At 35.2% G+C, this 12,418-nt stretch overlaps 1 protein-coding gene across 2 annotated transcripts in view; it reads left to right on the top strand.

Moving 5' to 3' along the window:
• The window catches only part of LOC106473936 (intersectin-1-like), a 33,369-nt gene extending 21,242 nt beyond the window's left edge, over nucleotides 1-12,127 (top strand). For both annotated transcript variants that reach the window (XM_022402328.1, XM_013934625.2), the window contains 2 exons: nucleotides 9,983-10,156; nucleotides 11,708-12,127. In XM_022402328.1, the coding sequence (XP_022258036.1) occupies nucleotides 9,983-10,156; nucleotides 11,708-11,856 (323 nt within the window). In that variant the 3' untranslated portion in view covers nucleotides 11,857-12,127. The remainder of the gene's footprint in view (nucleotides 1-9,982; nucleotides 10,157-11,707) is intronic.
• The last annotated feature ends 291 nt before the right edge of the window (nucleotides 12,128-12,418 follow it).

Here is a 12,418-nt window from a genome sequence, read left to right as displayed (position 1 = left end):
GATGCCTATCTACACATTCCATCTCCCAGGCATCTCGGCATTTCCTCTGTTTTGTTATCAGGGTCGTGGTTTATCAGTTTGGGGCTCTAACATTGGGCCTGGCCTTGGCTCCTTCTGCCAAGTAATCAGGTCATTTGCTTGATTGCTTCATACCAGAGGCCTTGTTTTCCACCATCACATGGATGACTGACTACTTTTGTTTTCCTCTCAGGTCGAATCTACTGTTCATACTCAGTTTCTTTTTCAAGAGGCTGCCAGAGTGGGTTGGCTCATCAAGCTGGGGAAGTCGTTTCTCACACTCACACAATATCTGATTCATCTGGATGTGTTTTTCAATTCCCTCATCAGTCAGGCCCAGCCTTCTCCCCTTCATTTACAGTGTATGGCATGTCTCATTTGCAGTCTATTGGCCTTTTCCTCTCCTACTGTACAAGAGACTTATCTCTCGAAGCTCTCATTCCTCTATGTTGTACCCACATGCATCACCTCCTGTGGGTGTTACTCGACCAATGGAGCCTCTTTTAGGATCCCTTAGATACTCCTAAGATGTTTTGGAAGTTGTGTGCTCATTGGGGTATTCTGGATGTGGATGCTCTTGCCATACATTTCAATGCACAACTTCTCTGTTTTTGGTCTCCCATTCCTCAAATTTGGCTGAAACTGTAGATGCTTTCTGTCGATACTGCAAAGGATATTACCTTATGCATATCTTCCTATTCATCTTCTTTCCAGGATCTTTTCATTAAATCATACCACTATGTGTCATGTGTTCCTAGTGACTCTGTTTTGGCCTGCTTAGAATTAGTTTCTACTTCTGCACAGGCTTTTGATGTCACTTCCCCTTCCTTTGCCATTTTCTCTCATGCTGCTTCGTCTACCTCAATCAAGCGTATCTCATCCATCCATCCATTCCTGCCCTATAGCTTTATCTGGTCCAGTCCCACGCCAGACAATATAGATTTTCCAGGCTTGTTGCCTCAGTGATTGTCCATCCTGGGTGGTTTATCAGCATAATAGTATAGTTTTGCTGCTGGTCACTCCACTAATGATATCACCCTTCACAACTTTCCCTACCACATTTGACTGTATTTTTCACTTGGCTCTTTGATAGGGGACTGTCAGTTTCCTCAATTGCCGGCGATTGAGCTGCATTATCTTGCATATTCAGATTTACAGAGTTTTCCTTTGTCTTCCAATCTTGCATATTGTTTCGTTCATTTTCCCTTTCCCATCCTACATGTCCTGTGTCTCCCAGATTGGAATATCTATGTTGTCCTTCACGCTTTCGCTCATCTTCCATTTGAACCTTTGTCTTCGTGTTTCCTGTATCTCTTTTCCTTAAGTTCCCTATTCCTTATATTATTGACTTGTGGTCTGCAGTGATCTGAGATCTTTACAATTAACGCTTATCATGTGATGTTCCACAGTTCCTACATTCTACTCTTCCCTGACCATTCGTTTTTGCTCAAGACTTCTGATGCTAGGGAAGGTATTTCCACTTTTTCTCCCTTTTACTTATCCTCCATTTCCCTCATTTATGACTATTCAGTGGTATCTTACTCGCTCAGCACCCTTATGTTGTTTCCCTAACCATATGTTTATTCCATGGAATCTTTCCATGTCCTAGGACCTCTCTCCCAGTACCCTAACAAGTTGAATTTGCCAGTTCATTAAGCAGGTGTATTCTTTCCTTTTGCCTGAAAAGCATTCCCTTTTTAAGGTATCTTCTCATCACATCCATCACCTTACCATGTCCCTGGCTACTTATTTCCATCTTCCTTTGGAGGTCATCATTGGGGCCAGTATGTAGACTACATCTCATACCTTGTTTCACATTATTTACATCACATTGCCATTTCTTACTCAGTAGATTTTCCTTTACCTCCAGTTGTCATCTTACACACTGCAGTGTTGTTATGACCAGTGAGTATTATATTTTTCTTATTTATTTTTTTACAGGGGCCCTTTTGCTAGTGTATTGTGGATCCCACTCTGTGGCAAAGTATGCCTGACCAGGTATCATTTTTTTTGGAAAATCTGCACTGTCCATCCTGTGACAAGGCTTGATGTCAATTATGTTGTAGCTTTTCTTACTGCAGACCTGATGTACAATTTCAAATGCTGCCAGGTGTTGTTTGTGTGTCTTTGTTCAATTGTCATTTATGCTGAACCAATGACATTGGAGGATTAGATTGCTCACACCGTCGAGATGGAGTGTTCTGTAGGACCACTAATTGTCTTTTGCTTCATAAATATATTCCTCCCAGTCTATACACACATGGACAATCATGGTTAAAGCATACAAGGATTGCTGCTAATTTCTGACACTTCTTAAAAATGAGACTATTCCTATCATGAACCTGATATACAATTCTATATGCTGTCAAGTGTTGGTTGATTGACTCAGTGAACATGGTAGTTTTGCTTTTCAAAATAGGATATCATGGTCATTTATTACACTGTCTCCAGTGATGTTGAGAGTAGGGCAGTGGCATTTTGAAGGTGTTGATAGCACTTCCTACCATGAACCTGTTGTACAATTTCAGATGCCACCAGGTTTTGGTTGTAGCATGCCATATTAATATATATATATGGCAGATTGCCTTTTCTCATTGTGGTATTCCTCTTTCCTACCATCCTCCAGATGTACATCCCCAGTGAATCTGGTCTTGCTTAGAGAATGTCCATTCACAATTAGAATCATGTCGATAGTGTGACACCCTTCCTACTTCAGACCTGATGTAGAATTCCAGATGCTGCCATATGTTGGTTGACTGACTCCATCGACATGGTAGTTTTGCTTTTCAAAATAGGATATCATGGTCACCTATTACACTGTCTCCAGTTATATTAAGAACAAAGCAGTGGCATTTTGCAGGTGTTGATAGCACTTCCTGTCGTGGACCTGATGTATAATTCCAGGTGCCACCAGGTTTCGGTTGTAGTATACCATATTAATATATGTATAGCAGATTGCCTTTTCTCATTGTGGCATTCCTCTTTCCTACCATCCTCCAGATGTACATTCCTGGTGGGTCTGTGGTTGGTTAGAGAAGGTCCATTCACAATTAGAATCATGTCAGTGGTGTGACACCCTTCCTACTGCAGAACTAATGTAGAATTCCACAGATACCACCAGGTTTTGGTTAAAGCACTACACCATATAACGACTATATATATATATATTGCAGTTTGCCCTTCAGGCTGAGACTTTCCTCCTACCTACCATTCTCTGGGGTCAAGTGTTGGTTGGAGATGCTCCAACTATGTAAGTTCTCACGTATGTTCTGTTCAGTGTCCTTCCTCCTACCTGAGACTTGATGAAAATGCCAAATTCCACCAGGTTTTTGACTGGAAATGCACTTCAGGTTTGTTGTCCCTCTTCCTACCATCTACTGGGTGTTGGTTCATGGCAGATCTGCTTTCTGTTATAGCTGATTGCAGCACATGTATTCCCACTTATTTATTGTTGGGTATCCTCCTCCTACCATGGACTGGAAGAAACATATCCAATGCTGCCAGGTTTTGGACCAGAGATATCATCCCACAGGGGTTTTCCACCTTTCTACCATATGCTGGATGTCGCTTCATGGCAGATCAGGTGTTGGTTGGGTTGGAAATGCATGCAAGTGGAGGCATATTTTGGTATGGAAGCTCATCTTCCCTACCAATTTCTGTTTCAAGGTGAAGAGATAGGTGATCCTCCACCTATCACAGAACTGATGTACAATTCCAAATGCTGCCAGGTGTTGGATGAAGTCAAACTACCACTAGGGTTTGTTGTGCCCTAGCCACTCGACACCCAGGGGTCCCATTAATAGGTAATATGTATTATGGGATTCCTTCATATTTTTCTACCTTTTATGTTTGTGACAAAGTCATAAATGAGTTAATAGTACTTCAAAAGGGGGACCATTTGTTCACCAACCCTCCCCCAGTTCAATGTGGGATTCTAGCTATTTTGTGAGAGAAGTTTACCTCATATCGGAAATTAACATTTTCCTGAGCTGAAAATGTATTTCTGATTGATACTTACCTCTTCTCAAATTTTCCACCCAGCCTCCTCACTTCCAGTGATATGTGGTGTAGGTCCTATGACCTATACAGAAGTGATAATGAATGCAAATGTGAAGAGGGGAGCTGGTTACGATAGGGGTTGTATCATGCTCCTATTGGTGGAGAGCTGCTGCATAATCATTTAAATGTGGATATGCAGAAGCAGGAGGTGGATGGCTAATGGTGAGCATTTAAAATGTGTGCCTATAGAGGGCAGTCCTAATTAAGAAGAGCTATTTTGTGAGTAGAGGTATATATCTAAAATACATTTTTAGTTTAGGAAAATGTTAACTTCTGTGTGCTTTATAACACATAAGACCTTTCAATCCATGCCTCTGTTAATGTCGGGTGCAGTTCTAGACACCTGGTTCATTTCCAGAGTCTGATCTCCAGATGAATGGTTTCTCTATTTCCGTGTCCTCTTAATGTTGTCTGTTCACCAAGTTTGCCATCATATTCTTTCTAATTTTTTTATTATGATCCATTCAGATATTTTCTGTTATCATTTCTTCCATCTACCACTTTCATCATTACTTCCTTTTTGACTCCTCTCATTACCTAGCTTTCATTCTTTTGGTCTCCAATCCCAGATTCTACAGCTCTGACAAATTGCATTCTGTGCCCAAATTGGTTCCATCTCTTTTGATATGCTTTGGACATATTTTCTTTGCATTCTTGCTTATGGGAGCCATCACTTGAACTTTTTCGTAGAAGTTACCTGCTATATTTACCACAGAGACAGGTTGATTTTATTCCTGAACTGCTCCTTTCTCCCCAAAACTTGGGCTGCTCAAGAGGGTGATTGAATGTTTCCTCCAATACACCCTTCTTTCCATTTCTTCTTTATACAGTCATTCCAACCTAATCATTTTCTGAGTGGAAGGTTTGGTATTATCCTGCATAAACTGCTCTATGTTGTGATCACCATCATCTTTTCTTGGCATAAGATTCCTCTTCTACTTGGGACTTACCACCTTTTAATTTAACTGGTTGGATTTGTCCAAATTATCAGATAACCTCCCATCAGGTTCATCATCGCACAGCTTCTCTCTTCTTTCATTGTCAACATACTTTGGACAAACCCTGATGCATTTGTGTCCTGTTACATCACTTGGTGGTTTTGTCTGTATCTGGGTTTCAACTCCTTTAGGTCACCGTTCTAAAATCTTTCCAAAGTCTAGTGAGGTGAGTATTGATAATTTATTTTTTACTTTTTTAATAGCTCCTTTGTATTCATTGTTATGTATTGATGTATATGAACTGGAAATGATGGGACCGATATAGTGGTTGGTCATTTCTCACAGGGTATATATACTTTTTTTCCTCCAAAATCCACATTGATCAGGGGAGTTCAGGAAATGTTCAATCTAAATGTCCTTGCTTCATAATACTCCCACAGAATATATGTACATATATATATATCACAAAGGCCATATTTTAGGTGGAAAAAAAATGACAGCATCTGGTATGTGCCTGCCTTTATACCTGGCTAGTGACTGCTGTCCTTGGTTGTAGTAACCCATTATACAACTCATTACTGTGTGCAAATGTGATGTTTCCTATTCTCTCTGAGCACCTTTCCAACAAGTGAATTCCTCTTTCCAATTTTCTTCTAGTGCAGTATGAGAGAATCCTTGCTTCCCCAGTCCCAAGACATTGGAGAGGTAGATATGGAGAGTTCCCCATTGGGTGTAATCCAATTGGTATGAGATCAAATGGATGAATCACTCAACAGGAAAAAGGGCTGATGTATTAGCTGGAAGTGTAGTACAGGCCATCCCATTTACATTCAGAATAAAGAAATTCACTCAGAGACTAGGTAGCACAAAACATAATACACCAAATTGAATGAATTCAGGAAGTTGTCTACATTGATTTCAAAACTGTTTTCTTCTACAACTGCATGATCATTTATTAAACTCTCCAATGTCTGCATTAATATATCAATTATAGCTAACAAGTTATCAATTAACTGGATTCTGCTTAAACTCTTGGTCATACCTACACTCTTTAAGAAATATTCAAATAACAAGTCTTATACTAAACATCTCAACATTCCTATTATATCTTCTGTCAATCTTATTAAATCTTATTTCCATCATTAGTGCAATTTCATTCATGATACATACTTGTCTAACTATGTAATGAGACTAGACTAGGGATAGCAATTCATCTTACAAGGAGTTAATGCAATGAATGTTCTCAGTTGATTGCAATAAAGCCATGGTAGAATATGGACTCTAGTTGGAAGGTGATGATCTGGAGAATCCACTGAGGAGTAATGTCTGGAAGAAGATCAATAATTGCCAAAAAAATCAGTTTATGTGCTTTAAATTTACTACTTGTGCTGTTTTAGAAAATTTGATCACATTTCAAAATCATAACTATCACATGTGATTCTTGGTTTTTGATTGGTTAATTTGGTTATCTGTCATCACAACTATAAGTATCACTCAGTTACTGATAGGCTGTCTTGATATTATCTGCTTATTTCTTTGTAGTGGCTCACTAGTACATATGTAGAGAACAGAACTGGGCCATTTAACTTTTGTATAGAAAGCTGCTTCACTTCTGGCTGATATGTATTCCTTTTTTATTCCTCCAGTTGTTGCTTCATGTGGGGAATTCCTTAATTTTTTATAACACTGAACTCCTATCACCATCATGTGCAATATTTCTCATATGCCTGCTAGATATATCTCTGGTTTCATAAACATCTGTTACTTATAACAAACTAAGGTGTATCTATGTTTTGCTGATAAGAAGAATCACTAGTTCCATTATCTCAATTACAATCTGGAATGTCCTTCCATTTAACTATATCACATTGATTTCTGTAAGTTTTATGGAGCTGGATTCTTTACAGTAGGTGTCTGTGATTTGTTGGCCATAAATTTGAACAATATACAAACAGCACACAATCCACTTGTTTTAGAATAATATATTCAAAACAAGTCAAATAAAGGTACAAAAATAATAAGACTTGGATGAACTTGATGAAAATATTCAGATAATAACCATGGTGAAAATAATAAGACTTGGATGAACTTGTTGAAAATATTCGGGTAATAACCATGGTAAAAATAATATGACTTGGACAAATTTGTTGAAAATATTCACCAGAAAGATAGCAAAAATGAAAATAGTTGTATTTCCATAAAGTTGATATACAGTTTTGAGCTAGTCCTTTTATTCAGGTAAAATCGCTAATTGGTATAGGAAAAAAATTAGAGTGACAGTATTTACATTTAGAACAAAGCAAATGATAAAATCCCTCATGTTTTGCTTTGTTCTGTCCTGTCAGTAATTGGGGTACCATAAATTTTGTGTAGATGCAACCTACACTTGTACTGGTCCCCTTGCTTGTTTCACTGTACATGGTTCAGACTGACTTTGATACTGTTCTCCTCTCTACCATTATATAAACTATCATTGACTGTTGCTAGGCAACTTGAATTTATCTGTAAAGAGCAACCTCCTAGATCTTTTCTCATCCAATTCTTTAAAGCCTGATGCCCAGTTCAGCCTTTCCCTTTGAGTTATCTCTCATAAGCAGTGGTTGTGGAGCAGGTATACAACCATTCAAATAGAATATGATATTAGTGGAATTTGGTAATGAATTAATCATTGAGCTCACTATCCAATTATATTCAAGTAATCAACTATTCTCAGTAGATGTATAAAACAAAATTTTAAGCTACTCCTACATAACTTTAAAAAGGAAAAAAAAATAATTCTACAAATTTGGTTTCAATAAACACAATATACAAAACACAATTAACTCTTTGTTTAGCTGTTTGTTTAACAACACAAACAAAATGGCAATATATCAGTTACTTGGATAGTTATAATAACCTGAAACCCCTATTTTGATTAGTTGATTATTTTCACAAGTTCTGACACTAATTGATTAAGCTGAACAAACTTTAATTAATTAAAAATAATAATAATATCATTACTGTTTTTGATTATTCCAACTAGCCAATAATCGAAAACAGTAATGATCAGAAACACTAATTTTGATTAGTTACTTATTTCATAACATTAGTTGATTTAATCATAATTTTGATTATTTGATTGTTTTCATTACATAAATTAATTTATCTATAAATTTGATTACTGATTAGTTAGAATAATCAAAATAGTAATAATTAAAGGCGTGGCAATACAGTGATACAATATGAGTATCATATCATGAAGCCGTAATACAATTGTATCACTACATCATCTGATACGATATGGCTTATGTATCTTCACGAAATTTGGCAAGCTTTAAGTAAACATTATAACATCAGAATTTCTAATAAAGTATTTCTGCTAAAAATTAATTATTCAGTAAAGGAAAATGATTATTGAGTACTACATATTATCTTCATTTCTTTTATCAAAAACATTACATGCAAAGTAACATAACAAATTAACAATAACAACATAGATGGTGAGATATTAACTTTTTATTTTACTTCTCTTACCAGTTGCAATTTAGTTGATCAAACTTGAGAATTTGAAAATGCACTGTAAAGTACTTAAATAATGCAATGTTAATAATATAGATAATAAATTACAGACAAGACTGTCAAACTTTGTAACAAACCATTGGTAAAACTTGTGTGTATTTAAGGTATCTGGATACATATCGTATCGACTACTATGATGATATATGCACCCCTAGTGATAATTAGAAATACTAGTTGATTATTTTTGTAACATTAATCGATTTAATCATAATTTCAATTATTTTACTTGATACTAAATAATGTAATTGTTGCTCCGTTACCAGTTCTGTGGAAGGTATGGTTGCTTGAACACCCCCAAAATTTATTGATGTGAGTGCTGCTGAGCACCTTGAAGATGTACAACAAGATTAAAATATAATAAGCATGACATGAGTATGAAGATACGATTTTGTTTGAATTTTTTATATGGGTATGGAGTGCTGCAGGCTGTATCAATAATTTGGGAAAAGTTGGTGCTAATGTTCATAGGTAATTGATTATGTCTATTGATCATCCAGCTCTAAATTAAAATCTCTTTGTGCTAATGTGTATCATACTATTCTGGAGGTAATATTTACACCTGTTCTTACAGCTAACTCATTAACAAGACCTTTACTTAGTTGTTGTTTATCATGTAAAAAGCATATTCTGAATTACTTAAGATAAATTTCAGAGAGTCTGGACTTTCTACCCCATTTGCTTCTGTTATCAACAGTACTAATTTCACGGATCCTCTTCACAGTTTCCATACAGACCCTTCTGAAACATGAAATTTGAACTCAAACTGTTGCATGAAGTACTCATCACCAGCCAAACTCTGGTTTTTGCTTATTTGTCTTGTGGTATTTCTGTCCAAAGAATCATAAGTGCATAACCACACTACTGCTGAGAATAGTATGACTGCCTTTACTCTTATAGGCATTAAACTGATGTGACACTGTCTGATTTGGTTGATGACCATACTGCAGTGAAATTCATTTTCACACAGTATAAGGAAAGCAATCCCATAATACCCATATTATTAACTTATTTCAATTGCTGTATGCAATATAACCTCCATGCTTATAAACATCTAACTTAACCTGTATGTTTTCATATAAGTATCGTAATATCCTTTTGAATGTGTGTTTAACATAAGTCTTCAATAATTTTTTCTATATGTACCATAACCTACATGATAATATGTATCTAATGTAAACTCTGTGCTCACAATAATGGTTATTGAAACTGATACCTATATGTACATAATATAGCTATATTTTTATGTTTTATCTGAATAAGCTGTATAGTTATTTGTTTTGACATAACCTGTATTTTGAATTAAGCTTAATATATACTGTTAATACTAACGATTTTTATATGTATTAATATTTGGCTACCATATGCTACTCAGTTAAGTAATGAATAATACAACCTTTTGGTGGTTCCAGGACAGAGTGACCCATATTGTGAAGTCAGTATGGGCTCCCAGGTACACAAAACTAAAGTTGTGTCAAATTCGATCAATCCAAAGTGGAACTCCTCCATGCAGTTTCTTGTGAAAGACCTGAAGCAAGATGTATTGTGTATAACAGTTTTTGATAGAGATCTGTTTTCTCCAAATGGTACAGTGCATTTATAATTATTTCACATGCACCATTTTTATTATTATTATAGAAGTTTTTCATATTTTGTCTGTTACTCACAATTAGCACCATTTATGCTACTGTACATTTTGATCAACTTTTCTTGTACAATGTATTACGTGATGTATGTTTCAACACTGTTGATCAATTTGTGAAAGTGTATGTTGGACGCTTCCTAATTTCTAACCATCCTCATGTTTACACAAACATGAGTACATCAGCTTAATATATTATTTACATTAGTTAAGTTGATCACCAATGTATTGTAATACTGCAGAATGTTTATGGTTGAGACAGAATTTCTATAAAGAAGATTTCATGGTATTGAAAGTAAATGTGTTATTGAAAGAAAACAAAACTAAAGAAAATATTGCAATTAAAAAATTATCAAATATTTATTAAAATTATTTACTGATTAAAGAATGCTTATACTGTAAAGTCTCCAACTGGATGTATAGTTTTTTAACAAAGAAACTGAAAATGTATCCCATTTTTTAGCCCCTGAAATACTAATATACCTTTAGCTGTAATAGGTCCAGTCTAGTCAATAAGTTATATTACCAGAGTATTAATCCAATGATTTCTCAATGCAGTGATTTGTAGCAAACAAAAAAAAAGTGAACTGTTAACCCATTAACTGCGGATGACAGATATTTCTGTCATCGAAGTTCTATGACTCAGCTGGAAATGACGGAAATATCCGTCAGTCGCACATATATAACTATAATTCTATGCAAATGACGATAATTACCATTTTAGTGTGATTGATGGCAACTCAGTTTTATCTGTGAGTCAGAAAATGGTAACTGAGCTGCTCGTGCCGCAGTTAATGAGTTAACTTGGCACTTCTGATTTGAAATGAAAATAGACTAAGTACTATTGTTGAACTAGCAAGTGGTTTGATGTACCACCATGCAGCTACAAGAACTAGGCTAACTCTACTAAATATGAAACATTATTTTGGATCTCATGAAGACTACAGTTTCTAGTTCTGTCAGCTGTCATTATTTTACACGCACAATCATGTTAATCCACTCAAATTTCTGCTCTTTTTTTATACCAGAAGAAATACTGAAGATATCTAGCTACCTAACATATCCAATGTTAAAAATAAAGCCCAATCTGTTAATCAGTTCACCACTTTTCAAATCAAAAATAAATACAATTTCACAGTGATGTGTAAATGGCAACTCAAAACACCATTCAGATAGTATACAAATATGTTTAATATTTTATGGAACACATCTTTCTCCTGTTGTTACATAATAATGAAGCAAAACACTTTCTGGATTAATAAAATTGTTCTTACTAAGAAGAATGTGATAAGAAACGTCTATAAGGAAGTATAATAATTTATCATGTGCGTTAGTCCTAAAATACTTTCTCACTTCTACTGATAGCTATTTTATGCCTTAACATGATTTAATTACATGTAGTTTTTACAGAAAAGTTGAAAGCTGTTGTGTTTTGGTTAAATAAAATGTAATTTGTGACTTTCAGTCAGTATCACCCATTTTCTTTTGTTTTAAGACTTCCTTGGTAGAACTGAGATCAGAGTTGCGGAGATACACAAGTACACCAAAGAAACAATGGGACCAGTCACACAACGTTTGCTGTTGTATGAAGTTGAAACAGGAGAAGTTGTTTTAAAGTTTGATCTTCAGTTGTTCAACAATTAATGAAGGAAAAGGATAGAATTATATTAAAATGATAACTATTGAGGTCAAGTTCATGAGTTGTTGCTTGAATGTCTTGGTTTAATATGCTACAACATAAATTCTAACTCTATCACTTAACACCTGTAGGTACAGATTTAAAGTTGATTTGACCTCCTGAGAACACTAAAGATGTAATGTTCCTCATTGGCTATTATTGATTCTAACATAAACATTTAGAAAAGAACATTTTCAGTATATTTTTTTTTATGTAAAAATAACATTTTCAAATGTTATAGTAATTTTAAGTATTTCGTTTTATACATATATTGTAAACTAATTTTGTGAGTAAATCATTTAAAATTTTCTCTAAAACTTAAAATAAGACTGAGTGAAAATAATAATAAAGTAACAAATTTGTAATGGATATATACATTTTGCAGTTACCGAAATGATAGTATCTGTCCAAGTTTGTATGTACAGTATTAAAAGATAATATGGCAAAACATTTCTTGGAGGTTCTGTGGAAACATATAAACAAAAAGTGAGACTTCCTGTTATTTCATCTGTTGCTTTTGTATCAAAC

The sequence above is a fragment of the Limulus polyphemus genome, unplaced genomic scaffold (genome assembly GCF_000517525.1).
Source record: "Limulus polyphemus unplaced genomic scaffold, Limulus_polyphemus-2.1.2 Scaffold6654, whole genome shotgun sequence".
In the NCBI taxonomy this organism is placed as follows: domain Eukaryota; kingdom Metazoa; phylum Arthropoda; class Merostomata; order Xiphosura; family Limulidae; genus Limulus; species Limulus polyphemus.
Note: the sequence above shows the minus strand (reverse complement) of the source record. Positions and strands in the feature narration are given on the sequence as shown.